The 24,736-nt window shown below is 45.2% G+C and overlaps 1 protein-coding gene and 3 non-coding genes across 5 annotated transcripts in view; 2 read left to right on the forward strand and 2 right to left on the reverse strand.

The window, feature by feature from the left end:
- The window catches only part of LOC134341322 (late histone H2A.2.2-like), a 55,396-nt gene extending 35,347 nt beyond the window's left edge, over positions 1–20,049 (forward strand). The window contains exons 2-3 of one of the 2 annotated variants that reach the window (XR_010016756.1): positions 16,282–16,504; positions 18,810–20,049. Coding sequence is in view for 1 of the 2 variants with exons in the window: in XM_063039208.1 (XP_062895278.1) it covers positions 16,282–16,289 (8 nt within the window). In the remaining variant the exon portion in view is untranslated. Of the gene's footprint in view, positions 1–16,281; positions 16,874–18,809 lie in introns of those variants that run through there. The other variant, XM_063039208.1, reaches the window with a different exon arrangement.
- On the reverse strand, positions 12,705–12,778 carry trnan-guu (transfer RNA asparagine (anticodon GUU)). The gene has a single exon. It is a non-coding gene; the product is annotated as a tRNA-Asn (tRNA).
- On the reverse strand, positions 12,908–12,979 carry trnam-cau (transfer RNA methionine (anticodon CAU)). Its single transcript has one exon. It is a non-coding gene; the product is annotated as a tRNA-Met (tRNA).
- Positions 20,050–21,976: 1,927 nt separating the features above from the next.
- On the forward strand, positions 21,977–22,048 carry trnaa-ugc (transfer RNA alanine (anticodon UGC)). The gene has a single exon. It is a non-coding gene; the product is annotated as a tRNA-Ala (tRNA).
- Positions 22,049–24,736: the final 2,688 nt, after the last annotated feature.

Genomic DNA, 24,736 nt, shown 5'->3' on the forward strand with positions numbered 1-24,736 from the left:
GGTGTAATCAGCAAACTTGCATATGGTGTTGGAGTTGTATGTAGCCACACAGTCATAGGTGTAAAGTGAGTAGAGCTGGGGGCTAAGCACACTTCCCTATGGTGCTCCTGTGCTGATAGAGATTGTGGAGAAGCTGTTTTTGCTAATCTGAACTGACTTGGATCTGCACCTCAGGAAATCCAGGATCCAATTGAACAAGGAGGTATTGAGGCCCAGGTCTGGGAGTTTACTCATTAATTTTGAGGGGATGATGGTGTTAAATGCTGAGCTGCATCAATAAAGGGCATCCAGATGTTTGCATCTTTGCTGTCCAGATGTTTCAGAGTTGTGTGAAGAGCCAACGAGACAGCATCTGCTGTTGCTTCGGTCGGTGAATTGCAGAGGATCCAAGTCACCATTCAGACAAGAGCTGATATGCTTCAACACCAGCCTCTCAAAACACTTCATCACTGTGGATGTAAGTGCCACTGGGCAATAGTCATTTAAACAGGTTACCACGCTCCTCTTGGGCACCGATATAATTGAAGCTTCCTTGAAGCAGGTGGGTTCCACACACTGCCAGATCAAGAGTTTGAAGATATCCGTGAATACACCAGCCAGCTGGTCAGCACAGGTCTTCAGTACTCGGCCAGGAACTCCATCCAGACTGGATGCTTTCCTTGGATTCACTCTCTTGAAGGCAGCCTGCACGTCATCTTCAGTTACTGAGACCAAATGACCATCGGGAGACACGGGGGTGCACGATGGTTCCTCCCTCTTCTGGTGGACAAAGTGAGCATAGAAGGCATTGAGCTCATCTGGAAGCGAAGCTGTGCTGTCCCCTTTGTCACGAGATTTACCTTTCCAGGAGGTTCTGGCATTCAAACCCTGCCGCAGCTGTCAAGCATCCCTCTTTTATTCCAGTCTAGCCCGGAATCTCCACTTTGCCCGAGAGATGGTTTCCGGAGATCATACCTGCACCTCTTGTAGCATTCCTGATCTCCAGACTTGAAAGCCTCTGACCTGGAACTCAGCAGGTTCCGGATCTCATTGCTCATCCAGGCCTACTGATTTGGGAAAACCCTGAATGATTTTGCGGGGACACACACCTCCACAGCTGTTTTAGTAAAGTCTCTAGTGACCCTGGTGTCGTCCTTCAGGTCCTGAGATGAGTTCTTGAACATAGCTCAGCCTGCTGACACAAGGCAATCCTGTAACCGTTCCTCTGCCTCCCAACACCACTCCTCGGTTATCTTGATCTCTGGAGCCTTGTTCCTTAGGCTCTGTCTGTGTGCAGGTAGGACGAGTACAGCCAAATGATCCAACTTAACAAAATGTGGTCTTAGGAGCAAACGATAGACATTCCTTATCGTAGTGTAGCAGTGGTCTCCTGTGTTGGGACATCTGGCGCAACAGGTTACTACTTTCAGATTCATTTCCTTTCAGGTATTTACAGGGAAATGAAGACAGTGGAATTTAGAAAAACTATAAACAGCAAAGACTGACAGACAACCAATGTGCAAAAGACAGATCATGCAAATACTAAAACATAAATATTACTGTGTCCTGACGAAGGGTCTCGGCCTGAAACGTCGACTGCACCTCTTCCTAGAGATGCTGCCTGGCCTGCTGCGTTCACCAGCAACTTTGATGTGTATTACTGTGCAATTCAGTTGTGGAGTACTTGAAAGTGAGTCTGCAGGTTATGGAATCAGTTCAGTGAAGATACCTACGCCATTTCAAGAGCATGACTGGTGTAGGGTAACAACTCTTCCTGAACCTGTTGGTGTGGGACCTAAGGCTCTTGTACGTCTTTCCCGATGGCAGCAGTGGAAGAGAGCATGAGGTGGCTGAAGGATGTTGTTGATGATGGATGCAGCTTTCCTGTCGAAGTGCTGCTTGTAAATGTACTGAATGATGGGGAGGGCTTTGCCTGTAATGAACTGGGATGCATCCACCAGTTAGAAACATAGAAAACCTACAGCACAATACAGGCCCTTCGGCCCACGATGCCGTGCCAAACCTGTACTTATTTTAGAAATTACCTGGCATTCCCCAGAGCCCTTTGTTTTTCTAAACTCAAAGTACCTATCCAGGAGTCTGTGAAAATACCCCATTGTATCCGCCTCCACTACCTTTGCCGGTAGCCCATTCCACGCACTCACCACGCTCTGTGTAAAAAAAACTTACACCTGACATCTCCACAAAATTCTTGTAGACATTTTCCTTTCCATTCCTGATCATTGTGTTTCCATATCAGGCCGTGATAAAACCAGTCAGGTTACTCTCCACTCTGCATCTATATATGTCACAGTTTCAGATGTCATGCTGATTATACGCAGGTAGAGTCACTGCCGTGCCTGCTTTATAGTGACACTTACTGCTAGTCCCAGGACAGACCCTCTGAAATGATAATGCTCAGAAATTTAATGTTACTGACTCTCTCCACCTCCAGTCCCCTGATGATGACTGATCCGTGGACGTCCGGTTTCCTGCCCCTGTGGTCAGTGATCTGCTGATATTGAGTGAGAGGTTGTCGTTGTGGCACCATTCAACCAGATCACACATCTCCCTCCTGAGGGCAAATGTGTCACCACCTTTGATTCAACCAACAACAGTGGTGTCATCTGCAAACTTAAATATGTCACTGGAGTTGTACTTAGCCACACAATCACAGGTATAAAGTGAGTAGAGTCGTGGGCCAAGCACAACCTTGTGGTGCACCAGTGCTGATGGTGATTGTGGAGGAGATGTTGTTGACTTTGAATGCAAAGTCTTCACCGTGCAGGGAAATAGAAATTACAACTGAGGAAGAAGATTACATTAAAATCAGCAAAATATAAGAATGAAAATTAGTTACTTTTCTCACAGAAATGTGAAAACAGGGGGCCCACTTGTCCATGCTGACATTTGTCAGTCCGCAAGGAGTATTGTGAGCAGTGCTGGGCCCTTCATCCAAGGAATGATGTGTTTGCATCGGAGAGAGTCCAGAGCAGGTTGACGAGAATGACCCCGGGAATGAAAAGGTTAACATATTAGGAGCATTTGATGCCTCTGGGCCTGTACTTGCTGGAGTTCATAAGAATGAGGAGAGAGTGACATTATAACCACTTGAGTGAACGTGGAGAGGATGTTTCCTGTAGTGGGTTAGTCCAGCACCAGATGGCACACACTCAGAATAGAAGGATGTCTCTTCAGAAAAGAGATAAGAAGACATTTCTTTAGCCAGAGGGTCATGTACAAGTTCACACCCTCCCTCCCCCACAATATCTCAGCTGTCAGACCTGTGTCCAATCACGTCACCTGTATCTACCCCTTTGTAGACTCCTCACCGCTCTTCACAACTCAGTTCCCATCAGTGTTTGTGATCAGCAAGTTCAGAAATCACGGTCAGCTCTCATTTTCCCCAACTCCCTGTGATGGAGCGGCGTATCAAACGTGTCCTGGACATCTCGGTTCAGTGCGTCCCTGGGACCGCTTGTCCACAGTTGGTGTTACAGCTTCAACCACTCAAATGTGTTTGTTAAACAGAGAATCTCTTTCACCAGAGTCTGTTAACTTTGGCTGATGGTTTTGTAAGTTGGCAAAAATTTCCTGCTTTGCTACAGCTCCAAATGTTTTCCTGGTACAAGTGGTGAACACTCAGGTCTGGAGTTTCCTGTTTTCTGCTTTTGCTTCAGACTACAGAATCTGCAGTTTCTATTGTAATTTTTTACTTCTCTTCTATCTACCTATTTTTCTCCTATTTGGATAAAAGGAGTTACACAAAGTGGTCTTCCCTCCAGACACAGACTGGTTTTGAACCCTGTCGTTGTTTCCGTCTCCTATCGTGTCTGGATTTTAGTCTCCGATACTCCAGTACTTGGGTCCTGACCATCCTCACCCAGGTCTGCCGTCACTGACGAAGTTTATTGATACGGTTCATATAGGCCACAGTCAGGCCATTTGGCAAATTGGATCCAGAATTGGCTTTGCAATAGGAGACAGAGTGATGGCAGAGAGTAGTTTTGTGATCAGATGCTGGTGACAAGTGTTGTTCCACATGGATCTGTTCTGTGACCCTTGCTGTTTGTGATACAACTGAGTGATTTGGGAGTGGATGTAGGAACCGTGAGCAGTAAGTTCACACTGACTGTGGGATGATGGAGTTATTGCTGGTGTGGATGGTCATCTTTGGCTAAAGTGTGACATCGATGTGTTGATGAAATGAGCTGAGACCAAAACAAATAGATCAGTTGGTGTGAGAATTGGAATTTCCCATCAAACAATCCCAAAACTCCCACGGGGGAGATCAGAGGGACAATGTGCGTGAACACAACAGTGTAATGAAGAGAAAGCCACAGCCCTTTCCTCTTCCAGGTTAGTGGTTTTAAAAGAGCCTTTTGTTGTGTTTGGTGCCGAGGCCAGGCTGAGGCTCGCTTCCGGCGGGTGCAGCGAGCCAACTGAATGTCTTTGGGCACAAGGGTGACTCGCTTGGTGTGGATGGTGCAAAGAGCCCGACCAGGTAAGCCTCGTTAATCTCCTACAGGCCTTTGTTGGCCGAGTTCTGGAAGCATAGATCGGTTTTGAAGTCCTGCCTGATCTTCTGCACCAGATGCTGGAAGGGAAGTTTGCAGATGAGCAGCTCGGTGGATTTCTAGTAGCATTGGTTCCCTGTCAGAGTCACAGTGATGGGCTTATAGCTCCCCAAGCATCTCCACACAGACACCCAGGGATATTCAGTGCTCCTTTACACTCATCAATTATTTACAGAGTCACAGTGATGGGCCGATAGTGCCCCAAGAATACGTACACACACCCAAGAATATTCGGTGCTCATTTACATTTATCAATTATTTTACTGATATGCTGCTTCCATGTCAGTTTATAATCCAGCTACATGCCATAAAATCTTACCACTGACACTTATTCAAGAGTTTGACCATATAATTTCAAATCAATTGCTATTGAGGATGATATGGATCAATAAGGAGGTCTATTGATCATCTTTGTAAAACACAAAATGTATTTTAGCTACTGAAAGCTTAAAACCCTGTCTATATTCCCACTGTTTGTCCTTATTAATCACGAATCACATTCTATATACAATTGAATTGAATTTTATACCTCTGATCCATAAATCTGCATCATCTGCAAAAAGTTATTTCCCAACCCCAGTACCTATCTCAGAAAAAATATCACTAATCATAATATTAAACAATAAAGGGCTATAAATACTGTCTTATGGCGTCCCATTCTCCACCACCTGGAAGCCCAAATATACCTTACGCATCCTTAACTGCCTATACAAATAAAAAACTCAGAAATAAATAATGTAGCCTTCTTCTCACTCCACATTTCTATAATTTAATCCTTTCATAACATATCATATGTTTTTTTCAATACAAAAATACTGCAATTACAACTTCTTTATTTACCTGTGCTTTCCCAATATCATCTTCCAAACATAAAACTGAATCCAATGTCATTCTACACTTCCAAAATCCACACTGATAAAATGCTACATCACCTCTCTTTTCCAAAATATAATTCAACAACTCTATTACCATATGTTCCATAAGTTTACTGAAATGAGATGGGATGTTATTGATATTGGTCTATAATTAGAAGGAACCTGTGGGGATTTCCAGGTTTCAGAACAGGCACTACCATTTTCTATGAGGAGGAAATATGGTCTAAACTCCAAATATGATTCCAAATTGTTAATATTATCTCAAGAGTTGTAAGCTATATGTTTAAACATACAATAACATATATCATCCTTTCCAACAGCCATCTGACTTGCACTGTTAATAGCTTTCTTACATTCACACAAATAAACTCTACATAACTAATACTATCATTGTTACAGTTGGCTTTCAACACATCAGTGTATTCACTTAAAACCTCATCCCGACATCGTTTAGGCTCTTCACTTAAATTACCTTGATTGTGACTTGCAGCAAATGACCAAGCCAGTAACTCAATCTTCTCTATTTCAGCACAGGGGGTACATTCAGATTGGAGGATTGTGACTAGTGGTGTCCCACAAGGATCTGTTCTGGGATCTCTACTTTTCCTGATTTTTATTAATGACCTGGATGTTGGGGTAGAAGGGTGGGTTGGCAGTTTGCAGATGACACAAATGTTGGTGGTATAGTAGATAGTGTAGAGGATTGTCAAAGATTGCAGAGAGACATTGGTAGGATGCAGAGGTGGGCTTAGAAGTGGCAGGGGAGTTCAACCCGGAGAAGTGTGAGGTGGTACACTTTGGAAGGACAAACTCGAAGGCTGAGTACAAAGTAAATGGCAGGATACTTGGTAGTGTGGAGGAGCAGAGGGATCTTGGGGTACATGTCCACAGATCCCTGAAAGTTGCCTCACAGGTGGATAGGGTAGTTAAGAAAGCTTATGGGGTGTTAGCTTTCATAAGTCGAGGGATAGAGTTTAAGAATCTCGATGTAATGATGCAGCTCTATAAATCTCTGGTTAGGCCACACTTGGAGTACTGTGTCCAGATCTGGTCGCCTCACTATAGGAAAGATGTGGAAGCATTGGAAAGGGTACAGAAGAGAATTACCAGGATGCGCCTGGCTAAGAGAGTATGCATTATGATCAGAGATAAGGGAGCTAGGGCTTTACTCTTTGGAGAGAAGAAGATGAGAGGAGACATGATAGAGGTGTTCAAGATAATAAGAGGAATAGATAGAGTGGATAGCCAGTGCCTCTTCCCCAGGGCACCACTGCTCAATACAAGAGGACATGGCTTTAAGGTAAGGGGTGGGAAGTTCAAGGGGGATATTAGAGGAAGGTTTTTTTACTCAGAGAGTGGTTGGTGCGTGGAATGCACTGCCTGAGTCAGTGGTGGAGGCAGATACACTAGTGAAGTTAAGGAGACTACTAGACAGGTATATGGAGGAATTTAAGGTGTGGGCTTATATGGGAGGCAGGGTTTGAGGGTCAGCATAACTTTGTGGGCCAAAGGGCCTGTATTGTGCTGTACGATTCTATGTTCTATGTTCTATGTTCTAACAGTCTATTTTCTATGTTCTAACAAGCACTTTCTTTAATCAATACTGGAAAGTTATTAACCCAATGAACCCCACCCCCACCGATTTTCTGAATCATTCCCCAAACATCTCCAAGTTTAGTATCCTGTCCAATACTATCACAAGATGACCTCCAGTAAACCTCTTTCACAACCTTCACCACTTTCCTCACCACAGCTTGTACCCTTTCATACTTAATAAGGTCACTCAGAGAGTGATAATTCTCAACTCTCCCAAACACCTTATTTCTCTCCCTAATTCCCTCTGCACACTCCCCCATCCACCAAGGTGCAGTCTTCCTCCTATTAATGTCATTTTTAACAGGCATCACTTCCACCACAGTTTGATGAATAATGTGACATAACCATTCACTGCAGAAACCCCTATCAGCCTCAACATTCTCCCAGTTTGCTTCATCAGAATTCCACCTTCTAAAAACAGTCTCCTGCCCCCTATATAACTCCGAACCCAAGCTTATTAATATAGGAAAATTATCACTCCCCATTGTCTCATCACCCATAAAATTTCATTCAGTCACTCCAGCCAGAATGTTTGAAACTGGACTTAAATTTACAGCAGTTTTCAGAGTATTAGAAACATTAAATTTCATACCCCTCCCATCATTAAGGCACACAAGATTGGAAATACCTAAAAATTCTTCTACAATCAAACAATTCTATGAATGACCCCACAGTGAACTATGTGCACTAAAATCCCCACACCATACAACCCTTAGTGAGCTAGAGTGACATATACTTTCCAACAAATCAATCAAAAGCTCTCCACAGGAGTTTTATCAGTTTAATACCCCTACCTGTTGAATCAAATGCTTCTCCTACAAACATCTCATGCACTTCATTCACATCCACAACTCTGTGTCCTATCCCTTTCCCTATTAAACTTGCAACAACACTCCTCTACCACCTAATCTATCACGCTAAATTACAATATAATTTCCTGCAAGGAAATGTGGTAACAGCCCGGTTTCATATTGGGTGAATTTGATGAATCAGAAATCAACTTCTTAATGTCTTGACCATCAGACTTCTCTCATTCCACTGCAATATTCTTAATCCCATTCTGTACCTGCACAAAGAGACTGAAATACAGATACCCCACCCATCAGAGCTTCTTTTACAGTTTCCCACATAACACCAGTTATACCGAGATACTTTTCAGCAGGTTTCACAATAATTTTAATTTTCTCAGTACGTCTAGATGACTGAGCAGTACAATTCACCACATCCTTTATAAACATCACAAACTTCATTTTATTGACTAGTAAAGTATCTTTATTAATGGACCTGCAATGTGACACATAGCCGCTGACTTCATATTCTATCTTACTGGTTATACTTGATCAACATTCAGTTTAACTTTATTGCAAGGCCTCTGTTTAAGACACACCTAACTGTACTTTAACCTGTTCAACCAGCTGCTTTCTTAAGTACTGTACTTCACATCCATATAATCTGCACTATGTTCTCCTCTACGATTACACCAATCAAACTTTACACCTTCACAATCTTCATACTTAATTTCCCACAACACTAACTACACCTTAGTTTCCCAGGAGATACTGCCACAACATGCCCAAATCTCTGACATTGTGACATCTAAGCGGAGGTGGAATATGAGCTTGTGCATTATAACTAAGATAACTCAGACTAACTTTATTAGGAGGCTTCACCTCATCAAAATATATCAATGCAGTTAAACTGTCCATCTTTTCTCCATTTAAAACTACTTGTAATCTCTGCAACACACATAAAAAATGCTGGTACACGCAGCAGGCCAGGCAGCATCTATAGGAAGAGGTACAGTCGACGTTTCGGGCGAGTCCTGACGAAGGGTCTCGGTCCGAAACGTTGACTGTAACTCTTTCTATAGATGCTGCCTGACCTGCTGCGTTCACCAACATTTTTGAGTGTGCGTTGCTTGAATTTCCAGCATCTGCAGATATCCTCGTGTTTGCACTTGTAATCTGTTTACATTCTTAATCTCTTTATTGAAATCTCCACCACAACACCTGTCCTAACACCCCTGATACCTGTATTTTCATTAGGCAACACAGATACCATCTTTTTTTAACCAAATAAAGTCTTCAAATATAATGCCTTCTCACAGTTTCTTATCTTAACGATTAGCACATCACCTCCCCTTAAGGTATGAGCACAATCTATATCCTTTAAACAACAGCAATTCTGCAGATGCTGGAAATTCAAGCAACACACATCAAAGTAGCTGGTGAACGCAGCAGGCCAGGCAGCATCTCCAGGAAGAGGTACAGTCGACGTTTCAGGCCGAGACCCTGACGAAGGGTGTTGCTATATTCCCTAAAGTAGTTTTCAACACTTTAGTTAATTTCAAACGAGAAAACGTGCAGATGCTGGAAATCCAAGCTCCACACATGAAATACCGGAGGAACTCAGGACTGATGAATGGTCTCGGTCTGAAATATCGACTGAACTCTTTTCCATAGATGCTGTTGAATTCCTCCAGCATTTTGTGTATTGCTGCAGTTAATTTAATGGGATTGATAAAAGAAAGCTGTGCCGGGTAAAATTTAAACAATACCTTGAAGGCTTCTTTCTTTTTTTTTAGTATCCTCTCAAATCTCTTGAAATCATTCCAATATTGTGTTCCTTTTTCCGTTTTGCAGATCAAGATCCAACTTTATTCCAACCTCTTACCGCACTCACCCGGACCCTTCATTTGCGGGTCCTTTTCCAGACTCTCCCCCTCCCCCATCTGAACCTATATTATTTCCCATCATCCCCGCACATTCACAGCCAGCGTCACCAACCGCGACCGCTCCTGAGCCAATCAGCAACTCGCACCCTTTTCATGTATTTTGCTGTCAATCAGGTCTAGGGGCGGAGCAACGAACCGAATGCTCACGTGTTGTAATGACGTCAGAAAACTCAATCGTACCTCCCCCCACCCCAAGGTCACTCTCTCAGCGTCTGTTCGGAGGGTCCAGTGTTGCGGGAGGGGCAGGGTGGCTTTAAACCCGGCGTTATACAAGTCTATGGCATCGTTCTCTCCAAAGTGTTTCAGCTGTTCCTTTGCCTGTCTTCTCCACACAGTCAACCAGACAAACTGAGAGAGTCGGCACGAGTGCTGGGAAAGTGCGGGAGTTCCTATCTCACAGCAGCAGTCTCTGTTTAATGTTTCGGAGTGACAGATTCGGTCATTGAGTGTAACGTCAAACGGCCTTGAGATACAGACGTCGTGAGGGAAAAGTGAAAACAAAATGATAAACGTCTCTTGTTCTCGGGAAACACTCCAGTTTTGGGCTATTTGCACACTAGATTGTCCCATATTATAATCCCGTGTTCATTTGAAGCAGGAAAACGGTCTCCTCGTCGGCGAAATGAACCTCGGTCTCCCGCGTGACAGGCGGGGATATTAACCACTGAACTAGCGAGGAATAAACAAGAGTGTGGAATCTGTCACACGGATGTCAGTGTGTAGGAGAACTCACAGAGTCATTCTGATGTTTGTTTGCTGAGTGTAGAGCTGGTGCATTTTACCCATCCCCTCCTCACTGTGTGACTGGACGTGTCTCAGGATTCTTTAGCGATTCAGTCACTTACTGTGTTCAAGGACTGGGCAAAGGAGGGGATCCCATTAACGTCTAACTGCGTGTTGTTTGAACGGGTATTTATAATCATGATTTGTTTCCCTTTTACTGATACGTGAAGCAGGAAACCATTTGTAGCCCTTCGAATCTCTCGGGTCGATTCTCCCTTCAGTCGGATCCCAGGTGCTGTGTTTCTCCGGTCTGTCGGAACGTCGCGACATCCAGTGGTCGGAATAGGAACTGCAACAGAGTGAGGAACGATCCTTCAGAAAACAGCTCAGACACTGAGAATCGAGTTACAGAATCTTATAGCACCAGAGACCATTCAGTAACCGAGTCTGGTTTGCATCATGTGGAGATGGTGGTATAGTGTTGAGCATAGCTGCTTCCCAAGCAGTTGACACGGTTTCCATTCCCGGCCGTCGCAGGTTGTACCCTTTCAGGCTAAAAAAAAACCCTCGCCGAGCACCATGAAGGCAGAACTCTAATTCCTGAGCAATTTGTTCTGAGTGAAATTCACTCTAATGCATCTGATGAATTCCTCATGTACGATGGTGGTGGTCCCTCATGTAGGATGATCGAGGCCCCCAAACTGAATGACAGCACGGACTCCACTGGAGGAAACACACACTTTCTGGTCAAATCGGACATACATTTTCCTGACCAAAGACATAACCTGCCCCAGCTATTCTCTCGTTCCTTCTTTCATCCGGCAGAAAGTAGAAAAGCTTGAAAGCACGCGTCACAGTCTCAGGGATAGTTTCAGTCCCACTGTTGTGTCTATTGAATGGTTTCCCATAAGGTAGGATGGACGTTTGACCTCACAATCCACCTCGGTACGAAGCTGCAGCTTATTATTTACCTGCGCCGTGCTTTCTCTGTCCCTGTTACACTTTATTCTGCATTTTGTTATTGTTTCACCTTGTTCTCTCCCAATACACTGTGTAATGGTCTGATCTCTATGAACAGAGAGAATGAGAAGTGTTTAACTGTATTTCGGTACAGTATGTGACTGAAACACATAGAACAGATTCAATTCCCCCTGAGCCCGTGGCGGCGGCAGTAGGGAGCGCCGGCCTCCGGACAGCGCAGAGTTTCACAGCTGGCAAAGAAACGCATCAGGAAAACAAGAACTGAGATCACAGAGGGGGAGCAGTGAGAGAGGGTTTCACTAACTCCCGTCGAAGGGAAGATTCAAACTTCTTCAGAGTAGACATCCCCTATTGACATCAATGGATCTGGGGTTGAGAGGGTGTAAAATCCTCGGCATACACATCAGCGAGGATCTCACGAGGTCTGTAAGTACCGGCTGTGTGGTGAAAAAGGCACAGCAGCGCCTCTTTCACCCCAGACAGTTGAAGTCATTTGGTATGGGTCCCCAAATCTGGAGGAATTTCTACAGGGGACCATCCTGACTGGCTGCATCACTGCCTGGTATGGGAACTGTACTTCCCTCAATCGCAGGACTCTGCAGAGAGTGGTGCGGACAGCCCAGCGCATCCATAAATGTAAACTTCTCATTATTCAGGACCTTTACAGAGACAGGTTGGTAAAAATGATCGGAAAGATCGTTGAGGACCCGAGTCACCCCAATCTCAAACTGTTTCTGCTGCTACCATCCTGGAAACAGTACCGCAGCATAAAAGCCAGGACTAACAGGCTCCGGAACAGCTTTTTCCACCGGCCATCAGACTGATTAATTCACGCTGATACATTCGTATTTCTACGTTATATTGACAGTATTAAATACAGTAATATTTGTTACATATTTACTATAAATTGTACATTGCACATTTAAACGGAGACGTAACGTGAAGATTTTTACTCCTCATTTATTTGAAGGGCGTAATTAATAAAGTGAATTCAATTCAATTCCATGGAAGAGACTTCGTAGCGCACCAGTCAAATCAGAAACGAGAAAATGTGTAGATGCTGGAAATCCAAACAACACACACAAAATGCTGGAGGAACTCAGCAGGCCAGGCTGCTTCATGATCCTGAAGAAGGGTTTCGGCCTGAAACATCGACTGTGTACCTTATTCCATAGATGCTGCTGAACATTTTCTCGTTTACAAGGGAGAGAGAAAAAAAAATAACTACTGGAGTACCAGCGTCCCTGGGTGGGCTCGAACCACCAACCTTTCGGTTAACAGCCGAACGCGCTCACCGATTGCGCCACAGAGAAGAGAATTAAATGATTACGAATAAATGACGAATCTCAATTGAAATGCGATTTCCTTTTATAGCTGTATAATATGTCAGATCACTGTTTTAAAACACAAGGATGAATATCTGCTGCCGCCAACAGAGATTATAGCAGAGGATGGTTTCGATCCATCGACCTCTGGGTTATGGGCCCAGCACGCTTCCGCTGCGCCACTCTGCTACAGGGAATATTAAACATTTTGAACTGTGAATGTTGCGCGATGTTTTTCTGTATGTATGTATGCGTTTATGCCTGTGTCTGTAAATGTCTGGGTCTGGTTCTCTGTCTGTATATGTCTGGGTCCATTCCGTCTTCTTCCCGTATTCATAGAAACATAGAAACATAGAAAATAGGTGCAGGAGTAGGCCATTCGGCCCTTCGAGCCTGCACCACCATTTATTATGGTCATGGCTGATCCTCCAACTCAGAACCCCGCCCCAGCCTTCCCTCCATACCCCCTGACCCCCGTAGCCACATGGGCCATATCTAACTCCCTCTTAAATATAGCCAATGAACTGGCCTCAACTGTTTCCCGTGGCAGAGAATTCCACAGATTCACCACTCTCTGTGTGAAGAAGTTTTTCCTAATCTCGGTCCTAAAAAGCTTCCCCTCTATCCTCAAACTGTGGCCCCTCGTTCTGGACTTCCCCAACATCGGGAACAATCTTCCTGCATCTAGCCTGTCCAATCTCTTTAGGATCTTATACGTTTCAATCAGATCCCCCCTCAATCTTCTAAATTCCAACGAGTACAAGCCCAGTTCATCTAGTCTTTCGTCATATGAAAGTCCTGCCATCCCAGGAATCAATCTGGTGAACCTTCTTTGTTTGAGTATTCATACTCAAACGTACTTCATTTTCTTTGTTTATTCCCTGTTTCTCCTCTTTCTCTTTTTCTCCACCTTTCTTTCTTGCTTCCCTACTTTCTGGCCCACCCAGTTATTATCTTCGTGCCTTTTATGTTCTGTCCCGTCTTGCACCTCGTTCCCGATATTTCACCCGTGAACACGAGGAATTCTGCGGACACTGGAAATTCAAGCAACACACATCAAAGTTGCTGGTGAATGCAGCAGGCCAGGCAGCATCTCTAGGAAGAGGTACAGTCGACATTTCGTCCGTGAAATGTGTTTTACTTTATTTAATTGTCCAGACGGACAATTCATCCCACTGACAGTCTCTTTTTAAATAAATAACGACGTTTTCAGCCGAGGTGCCATTAACTTCCTAATCCTGTCCTGATGATTGAATGAATGTCGGAGTTCCTTCAGTGTTGAACCAGCAGTTCACCTTGTGAAGCGGAACTCGCGACATTAATGTACTGCAAGCACTTACCTCAAACGCAGCAATTCCTCCACCGGGATTAGCTGTTGGTATCATGTTCAGACCATCACGGCCGGACCAGTGAGTGACAGATGGGGAGATGTGGAGTATCGCTGATGCTTCGCACCTCCCTGCCACGCGGGGCGAGTTTTCCATTTCACCACCACAGCTTTGTAACTGAAACGATAAGAGTCAGGTTTTAACTCTCCCATGTAGGATGGTGTAAAGACAGGTTGGCAGTTGCTTATCCCCTGGCCTGCTGAGTTACTCCAGCATTTTGTGAGTGTTGCTCTGAATTTCAACATCTGGGACTTCCCACCGATTTTTTAATTCACAGTCACCAATCTGGAGATGTCAGGGGTTGAATTCCTTGCCTGTCCATCGCCTCCCTCTGGTGCTCCTCCTCCGTTTCCTTTCTTCCATGGCACTCTGTCCTCTTCTATCAGACTCCCTCTTTTCCAGTCTTGTATCTCTTTCGCCAAACAACTTCCCAACTGTTTGCTCCACCCCAGCCCCTCCCGGTTTCACCACTCACATGACTTTCCGCCTTCCTCCCCCCTCTACTACTCATCTTTATTTTCTTCAGTCCTGCTGAAGGGTCTCGGCCTGAAACGTCGACTGTTCTCTTTTCCATAGATGCTGCCTGTCCCTCCAGCATCCTGTGTGTGTTGATCCGTGTCTTCTATCTCACTTGCCAAACCGCTGAATCTGCTTCCTCATAACATCTCCCCAACTCTTTGATTAAGCAGACATTCTGAGAAATGTTCTTATGTTGTAAAAATAAAATTCGAATTGATTAATTCAATAAAAGCTGTTAACACATACCAAAACAAACCACAAGAAATATAATTAAAATACCTTTTTTGATTAAGGAAATTTACCCTTTCCCTCCCAGAGGCAGACACTTGATAAGAGTTGTTTCTCTGGTCTGGGAATGAGTTCCCAAACATTACATTGAAATTGAATCTGCTGGTGAATCTCATACCCACACAAACAACACACACACAGACAAACACACACACACACACACACACACACACACACACACACACACACACACACGAACGCTCACCACACGAACACTCACGCACACTCACGGTAGAAAACTGAAAGAGTAAATGTGACAAACACAGTGGGGATATGAAAAAAAAAACAGTCCTGGAAATACTTCAGAGGAACTGTCTCAATATTAGTTGCATGTGGACATCAATAACTACGCGATGGTCATAACATCCTGGCAGCGTGTTATGCCTTTGAAGAGACGGTGCTGTGGAAGACAACAACTTAAGAAGCACTGGAAACATTTTTAGGTAGTTAAGCTATCACCGAGGGAGTAGTGTTATAGGAGCGATTTGACAAACTTAGCTCACGAAATTAAATGAAAGAAGTGAGAAGGGAATCTATGCCAAAAGCCAAGTGAGAGCGCAGTGCGGTTGGTGAGGGACCAGGGAGCAGCAGCGAGGGAAGGATGAAGGAGGAAATATAACTTCCTCAGTGTTATCATTTCAGATTCTCTCTCCTGGGCCCGGCACATACCTCCTGTTACAAAGAAGGCACGGCAGTGCTCTGCATGTCATCTAAAAGTTTGACAGACTTCAATAGATGAGTGGTGGAGAGTATATTGACTGGTGGCAAGAGAACCTGGCATGGAACCACCAATGTCCTTGTACAGAAAAGCCCAGAAAGCGTAATGGATAGAGCCCAGTCCAGCACAGTTATGCCCCTCCCCACCGCTGAGCGCATCTACACGGAATACAGGGCCGCGGCCATGGAGGTCATACTCTCTTCACACAGCTCCATCAGGAAGGAGGTAACACATCAACAGGTCCATCACCCCTCAACCATCAGACTCCTGAAGAAGAATGGATAGCTTCATTTACCCAACACTGAACTGTACCCACAACCCATAGACTCACTTTCAAGACTAATCATTTCATGTTCTAGATATTTATTGATTATTGATTTATAATTCGTATTTTGATTATTCTTTCTTGTATTTGCACAGTTTATAGTCTTTTGCACATTGCTCGTTTGCTGTCTTTCTTGAGTGCGGTCTTTCATTGATTCTATTGTGTTTCATTGTATTTACGGTGGATGCTCATGTGGTTACGAGTATATATTTCGGTAATTAATTTAGTTTAATCTTTCAACTTTGAACCTTAGGGAGATGAATCCACTTGGTGAGACGCGGATGCTGTTTCACACTGTTGGGCAGGAGGTGAAAACATTGGTGCAGACCCACAGCTTTATTCTCTGGGACAGGATTGTGACAGAGGACTGCACCGAACGGAATGCATTATCTACGGACCTAGAAGAAAGGGATCTGTTGCATTCATTGCTGAGGAAGCCAAGTAATTTGGTATATTAAAAACGGACGGCTCTGGAGGTAAAGTTACTCGGTCTACTTAAAGCGGACGTAGATAAGTTCTTAAATATTAAGAGTGTCACACATTATGGGAAGACGGCAGGAGAACAGGGTTGGGAGGGATAATAAATCAGCCACGATCGAATGGAGGAGCAGACTCCATGGGCCCAGTCACATAACACTGCTCCTGTGTCTGATGCTGTTATTGACTGATAGCATTGATTCTGAGATACTGTATTCATGTGGATCATTGTGTCCAATTGTTCAAAGAAGATTTAATCAAACTAATCAACTGCAGTAATGAAACTGAATTAACATTACTTCGAGGTAAACTGTGCACTAAACCTCTGCACTATATCAGAAACTGACAGTTACAGAATGAACCCCTCACTCTCACACTGTACCAGAGACTGACAGGTACAGAATGAACCCCACACTCTCACGCTGTACCAGATAATGACAGGTACAGAATGAACTCCCAGTCTCATCTGCAGCAGAGACTGACAGGTACGAAAAAAAACCCACACTCTCACACTGTACCAGAGACTGACAGGTACGAAATGAACCCCGCACTCTCACACTGTACAGAGACTGACAGGTATGAAATGAACCCCACACTCTCACACTGTACAGAGACTGACAGGTACGAAATGAACCCCGCACTCTCACACTGTACAGAGACTGACAGGTACGAAATAAAACCCACACTCTCACACTGTACCAGAGACTGACAGGTACGAAATGAACCCCACACTCTCACACTGTACCAGAGACTGACGGGTACGAAATGAACCCCACACTCTCACACTGTACCAGAGACTGACAGGTACGAAATGAACCCCACACTCTCACACTGTACCAGAGACTGACAGGTACGAAATGAACCCCACACTCTCACACTGTACCAGAGACTGACAGGTACGAAATGAACCCCACACTCTCACACTGTACAGAGACTGACAGGTATGAAATGAACCCCACACTCTCACACTGTACCAGAGACTGACAGGTACGAAATGAACCCCACACTCTCACACTGTACCAGAGACTGACAGGTACGAAATGAACCCCACACTCTCACACTGTACCAGAGACTGACAGGTACGAAATGAACCCCACACTCTCACACTGTACAGAGACTGACAGGTACGAAATGAACCCCACACTCTCACACTGTACAGAGACTGACAGGTACGAAATGAACCCCACACTCTCACACTGTACAGAGACTGACAGGTACGAAATGAACCCCACACTCTCACACTGTACAGAGACTGACAGGTACGAAATGAAACCCACACTCTCACACTGTACAGAGACTGACAGGTACGAAATGAACCCCACACTCTCACACTGTACAGAGACTGACAGGTATGAAATGAACCCCACACTCTCACACTGTACCAGAGACTGACAGGTACGAAATGAACCCCGCACTCTCACACTGTACAGAGACTGACAGGTACGAAAAAAAACCCACACTCTCACACTGTACCAGAGACTGACAGGTACGAAATGAACCCCACACTCTCACACTGTACAGAGACTGACAGGTACGAAATGAACCCCACACTCTCACACTGTACAGAGACTGACAGGTACGAAAAAAAACCCACACTCTCACACTGTACCAGAGACTGACAGGTACGAAATGAACCCCACACTCTCACACTGTACCAGAGACTGACAGGTACGAAATGAACCCCACACTCTCACACTGTACCAGAGACTGACAGGTACGAAATGAACCCCACACTCTCACACTGTACAGAGACTGACAGGTATGAAATGAACCCCACACTCTCACACTGTACAGAGACTGACAGGTACAGAATGAACCCCACACTCTCACACTGTACAGAGACTGACAGGTACGAAATGAACCCCACACTCTCACACTGTACAGAGACTGACAGGTACGAAATGAACCCACACTCTCACACTGTACAGAGACTGACAGGTACGAAATGAACCCCACACTCTCACACTGTACAGAGACTGACAGGTACGAAATGAACCCACACTCTCACACTGTACAGAGACTGACAGGTACGAAATGAACCCCACACTCTCACACTGTACAGAGACTGACAGGTACGAAATGAACCCCACACTCTCACACTGTACAGAGACTGACAGGTACGAAATGAACCCCACACTCTCAAACTGTACAGAGACTGACAGGTACGAAATGAACCCCACACTCTCACACTGTACAGAGACTGACAGGTACGAAATGAACCCCGCACTCTCACACTGTACAGAGACTGACAGGTACGAAATGAACCCCACACTCTCACATGATTAACTCGGTTGTGTGACACAGATGCAGACACGGTGTCTCTGGCCATGGAGAACAACGACTTGCTCCTTCTTACTGCAGAAAGTGATATTAATAGCCAGCGGTGGAATGAGAATGATGTGCCGACATATTTTGACAGTTTTGAGGATTTCGCCCTCTGCGATAGACTGGGACACGAGTGTGCACCTTGATACACCAGGGACGAGGGACGCACGATGCTTTAATCATGCAAGGAATGCAAACAACACTTAAAGGGCACAATTAGGAGAGGAAAGGAAAGTATAATTTTGCTTTGGCAGACAACTGGAAGGAGAATCCCAAGGGATTCTACAGATATATTAAGCTGCAAAAGGATAGCGAGGGACAACATTGGCCTTCATGATGGTTAGCGTGGTCATCTGTAAATGGAACCAAAGGAGATTAGGGAGAACGTAATTTTTTTTTTACTTTAATTTTCTCAGGAAACGGACGCACAATCTATATAACTAAGATAAGACATTAGTGAGGTTATGGGCAATACTCTGATTGCAAAAGAGAGGGCAAATTGGGGTGTAAATACTTCATGGCCTCGTAAGGTATCCCTTTGTTCTTGTTGAAGGTTAGTGCAGAAATAGCAGGAATACACATAGATAAGATGTTAGCTGTTCTGTGTGATCAGCAGTTGGTCTGCCACCTGTCTTCAAGAGAGAGATAAGGGACACAATGAAACAGCACCTGGAGATGTGTAGAGAGCTATCTGGAGCAGCTCCCCCTTTGAACCCTGAACTGTTTGAAGTGATGGACAGGCGATACCCCAGCAGGGGGATAAAAAGGGACAGGTTCGCTAAGGCAGGCACACACACGCCACCCGAGGTAACGAGACCCTGGAAGCGGTACGCCTCTCACGAGTCGGTGGAAAGTATCAGACAACGGCCAGGGTGGAAAGGTACGATCAGCGGGAACCCGGTGTGTGTCCGCCCTTGCCTGGGTGCCAGGTTCACTGCAGAGGATCGACCGCATCTGGAGGAGGGGTCACAGTCGGTGACCTCAGGTGACATCACCAAGGACCTGCCCAAAGGTTGCTTGTGAGCCATATCGCCGGTCTGTGAGTGAAGCCGTGTCTGAATGATCAGTTGTTCCTGTTCCCTCTCTCTCTTCCCCCACGTTGTCCATCGCCATGGCAACGATTACTGCGAACTGAACTAAATTGGACTGAACTTTTGTGTCACTTTGAAATTTGGTCATTTACCCCTAGACAACGATAGAGCTTGATTGATGCTGTTATCTTAATTCTGTGCACATGTGTGTTTATCATTGCTGAACTGTTGCATTTATTATCCTTTCGATTACTGTGTTGCTTGTTTCTTTAATAAAACTTTCTTAGTTCTAGTAATCCAGACTCCAACTGAGTGATCCATTTCTGCTGGTTTGGCAACCCAGTTACGGGGTACGTAACAGGGTGTAAATACTTCATGGCCTCGTAAGGTATCCCTTTGTCCTTGTTGAAGGTTAGTGCAGAAATAGCAGGGGCCATCGCAGATATATTTCAAATATCCTTAACCAAGGGCGATGTTCAGAAGGTTTGTTGTTCTGTTGTTTAAGAAAGGTTCCTTGAAATTACAAGCCACTGAATCTGAAATCAGCAACGGGTAAATAATTGAAATATTCCTGAGAACCAGACATATACAGTACGTATATATTTGGATAGGCAGCTCCTGATTAGAGACAGTCAACATGACTGTGTCCATAATAGCTTGCGTTTAACCAGTCTAATAGAGTTTTTGAACAGCTTACAAGGGGAGTTGATGAGGAAGACGGTCACACTGGATCTTTGGAACTAAGTGCTGTAGCAAGCAGACTCAGAAGGATTAAACAAAACTAGGAATGTTATTAAAAAAACAGACAAAGCAGCAGAACTTATAAGGTCTTTGATAGCTCAGAATAACTCGGCTGGAAATTCACTGGGGAAGGATCAGGGCCAACTGTTGCCCGAGAGATTAGCGCTGCCATTTTACATACACTGCAGGGCAGTAAAGAATCTGTGCCCAGCTATATAAAACCCTTGACTCTTGAAAAGCTTACAAGAAGCCATCCTGATAAGTCACAAGTCCAAGGACACTTAATTTAACACCTGAAAAGTCTCGAGGAGAACTGATTGGAAGTATCCAAGAACTATTGCAACTTAGTGAGATTCTCTCCTCCAAAGCCCCAGAGCTCAGGGTGAAAGTCACCGACCTGAAACGTGAACTCTGATTCTCCCTCCATAGACGCTGTCTGAGCTGTGGAATATTTCCGGCAGTTTCAGATTTTACTTCAGTAATAGTCCTGTTTTCTCCGACCCCGGGATCAATACACTCCCCATTCCGTGACGTCCGCATTCCGGTTTACAGTCCGATCTATCGATCCTTGTTCCGGGTTTTCCTCTTTTCTCCTTTGTTCTGTTGGGTGCCTTAATTGAGGCACCCGATTCTCATTTCGGTCTGGCACATAAATACCTCTGCAAACCAGGGATTGTTTGCTAGACTGTTCCCTTTCCTTCCTGCCTGAAACCGTCGCATGCAACCTCGTCAGTATCCCCATCAATTTCAACCGCTGGAGTGAGAGTGGAGCATTGCCACGCCAAGGGAAGAAATTATCTATCATTGAGTTTGGAATTGTCTCTTTTTGTCCCCGTGTTTAGTGTCCGTGTTCTTTGTCCGTGCTCCCTTTCTGCTGCCGTACCTAGATACAATATGTGACAAAAGCTTCTCTTTCATAGTAGTCATAGGCATCATATCATTACAGAGTGCATTGATAGAGAACAAGGTAAATCAATCATAAAGTGCAGAATAAAGTGGAACAGCGGCAGAGAAAGCACAGTGCGGGTAAACGATAAGGTGAAGTGTCATAACAGATAGAATGTGAGGTCAAGCGTCCATCTTTTTTCACAAGGAAACCATTCGATAGACATAACAGCGAGATTCAAATTATCCTTCAGAATGTGGTACGTGTTTCCTTTTCCGTGATCATTCTGCTGGAGTGTAATTGGTTTCATTCCCCAAAAATTATTATGGTGTTTGGGAAGAGGACTGAACAAGGATCAAGTATGATCGCACTGGATGGTGGAGCAGACTCGGGGCCGAATGACTGTGACCATCAGCCATTGTCTGTGTTGCTCTGCTCAATTGTGATATGCAGGAAGGTTTGTACCTGAACATTTCTGCATTTTAACTGGGGATGTAGCTCAGTGGAAGAGCGCATGCTTTGCATGTATGAGGTCCCGGGTTCAATCCCCGGCATCTCCACCAGTGAGCATTGAATTTTGAACATTGCAAAGCTCAAACCCAATCGTCAGGTTTGCAGTCAGCACAATGACGCGTTGAGTCTCAACGTGGACAAGACTAAAGAGATGATTCATTAGGCCAGGGGACCGCTCATTACCGCAAATAAACGGCTCCTCAAGAGAGAGAGAGAGAGTGGACCACCAAACCCGCCCTCTGAACGCCACAGAGAACAGCAAGAAAGCGCACCGGTGTGTCCACTTCCTGGCTTCAGTGAGACTTCCCCAACCCCTCTTCAATCTGTTTTTATTTCACAGGAGCATCATTGAGAGAGCTCTAACCACTTGCTAAACCGTCTGGTACGAGAATCGCAAGACATCCGACGGCAGGACTCTACAAAGGACAGAGAGGACTGCTGACAGCAGTTCACCTTCACATTAAGACCCAGTGATTTGCGAATTATTGAAAACTGACGGAATTCTGTCCTTCATTCGATCATATGGACGGATTGGGAGGTGAACGAGACTCGGGATTGGACAAAATAAATCCCGGAGTGTGGGTGTATTCTCCGCTGCACCTCAGACTGCGGTCGCTGCTCGTTATGTCGGAGACTGAGCGAAATAGCATACAAAAAATGGAGGAGAAATTCAGCGGGCCAGGCGGCTTCTCCGCACGAAACATCGACTGTTTACTCCTCCCCAGAGATGCGGGAGTTTCGAGGAGTGAAGCGGCTCCCATGCTCCATGTGATTCCACCAGATCCCGATCTGCTCTCTGTCGGATCAATCCTCACTCTGCAGCAGGTTTTATTCCTGCAAATGGCGCCGGCCTCACGCATCAGCAAATGGGAAAACAAATTCTCATTGTCCATGTTCTTTAGAAAAGCCGATGAATATGTAAGTATGAGTTGAGTTTAGGAATAAATAAAATAACCACCAACAACCACATTGCTGGGATTGTACTGTAATTCTCTCCATTTTGAGGAGCAGATCTGCTGGCAAATCACACAGAAATGTCATATTGTAGATAGGGTTACAGCAATCAGACATTTCAACTTCTCCAAAATTAACCGGATCATTTTTTGTGCAAGATAAGAAATGGAATTTTTGAAGTGCATCTGGAAGAGTATTTTTGTTCCAGTCCATCGATAGTCCTATCGAACTAGGTTAGGAAATTCACTCTGTAACTTGTAAATACAGTAATCAAAACTCGCACTTTATTGTCTCTGCATAAACAACAACGTAACGGTGTCGACACCGGACCAACAATTTAGAACAGGAATTCTGCTGTTCCCGCTATACCAATACTCACTCAGACTGATTTTCTCATCTATATCACCAAACTGGGGCATCTCAGTTGGCCAAGTGATCCATCCTTTCTTCTCCCAGTCACCGACTTGCGAGTTCTTCCTTGCGATGGTGGGTTTCTGGAAAGAGTTATCGCTGCTAGCACATTCGAAGTTTCCACTTTTATATTCATATTTTCCAGTTAAATTATCCCATTCCAGTGTCATTCACTGTAGGCCATCTGATTGGCTTGAATTCTCCTTTCTGTCGACTCTGCTCCAGGTCAGCATCCATTTATTGCCCTCTTCTCAGCAAGCGTCAATCGGTAATTTATGGCTCTTTGTTCCCTTCAGGAACCAGTTTGTGTCATGATCCGGTCCGTGAAGTCTGCATTCCGGTTCACAGTCCAGTCCGTGGACTCAGGACTCCCGGTCTTCCAACTGTCCCTTGTTTTGATTGAGTTAATCATAGGCACCTGTTTCCCATCTTCACTCTTGGAATATAAGTAGCCTTGGGGTTGAATGCGGGCTGCTGGTTTGTCTTGTCATGATCCCCTAGGAGCAACCTGCCTGTGGGAGGCTAGAGCGGCCACTTCCCATCTTTAGGCCCCGTTGGAGAACCATCGCTTCATGGAGCCCTGCTGTCGGTAGTCGGAGCTGTCTTTGCGGTATGGATTCGGCTGTTTCCAGGGTCAGCTGAGTGGCTGCCAGCCACTCCGAGCTAGGTACGGATCCGGTTGTTTCTGTAGCCAGCTGAGGTTGCTGGCCGAACTGCGACTCGGAGCAACCCCGATGCAGAGGTGGAACTTTCTGTAGTTCTTCGGTGTTTATCTCTTCTTGTCCTCGCCTCTGTGGGGGTAAGTCAGGCCGTTTCTTCCGTTGCCTGCGGGGAGATCTGTCTTGTCTTGTCCACGCCTCCGTGGGGTAAGTCAGGCAGTTCTGCCGTTGCCCTGCATGGGGTCCTGTCTTGTCTTGTCTTTGCCGCTGTTGGGTAAGTCCGGCCGTTCTGCCGTTACCCGACAGATGGACCTGTCCCACCTTGGTGTGCAGATAAAGTTGAGTTCTGGCTTGTCTAAGGATAAGTCCCGGCTCTCTGTCTATGTACTGTCCTGTCTCATGTTAGTGTCGTGTTAAAGATGAGTCCCGGCTTTTCGAAGTATAAATCCCGGCTCTATGTTTACGTACAGTTCCCAGTCTGTCTCCGAGTTTCAGCCTTCGAGTTATCAGCCTCCGCAGGCCTCAAGAACCAAGAGCCAAGAGCCAAGACCCCAGCCTGCAGGCCTCAAGAGCCAAGACCCCAGCCTGCACGCCTCAAGAGCCAAGTTCAAGACCCCAGCCTCAAGCCCCAAGACCCTAGACCCCAGCCACGTCCTGTCCTGTAGTTATGTCCTGTCCTTGCCTGGTTCTAGGGCCCGAGCCCTAGTCCAG

Source organism: Mobula hypostoma (genome assembly GCF_963921235.1).
Source record: "Mobula hypostoma chromosome 30 unlocalized genomic scaffold, sMobHyp1.1 SUPER_30_unloc_1, whole genome shotgun sequence".
NCBI lineage: Eukaryota > Metazoa > Chordata > Chondrichthyes > Myliobatiformes > Myliobatidae > Mobula > Mobula hypostoma.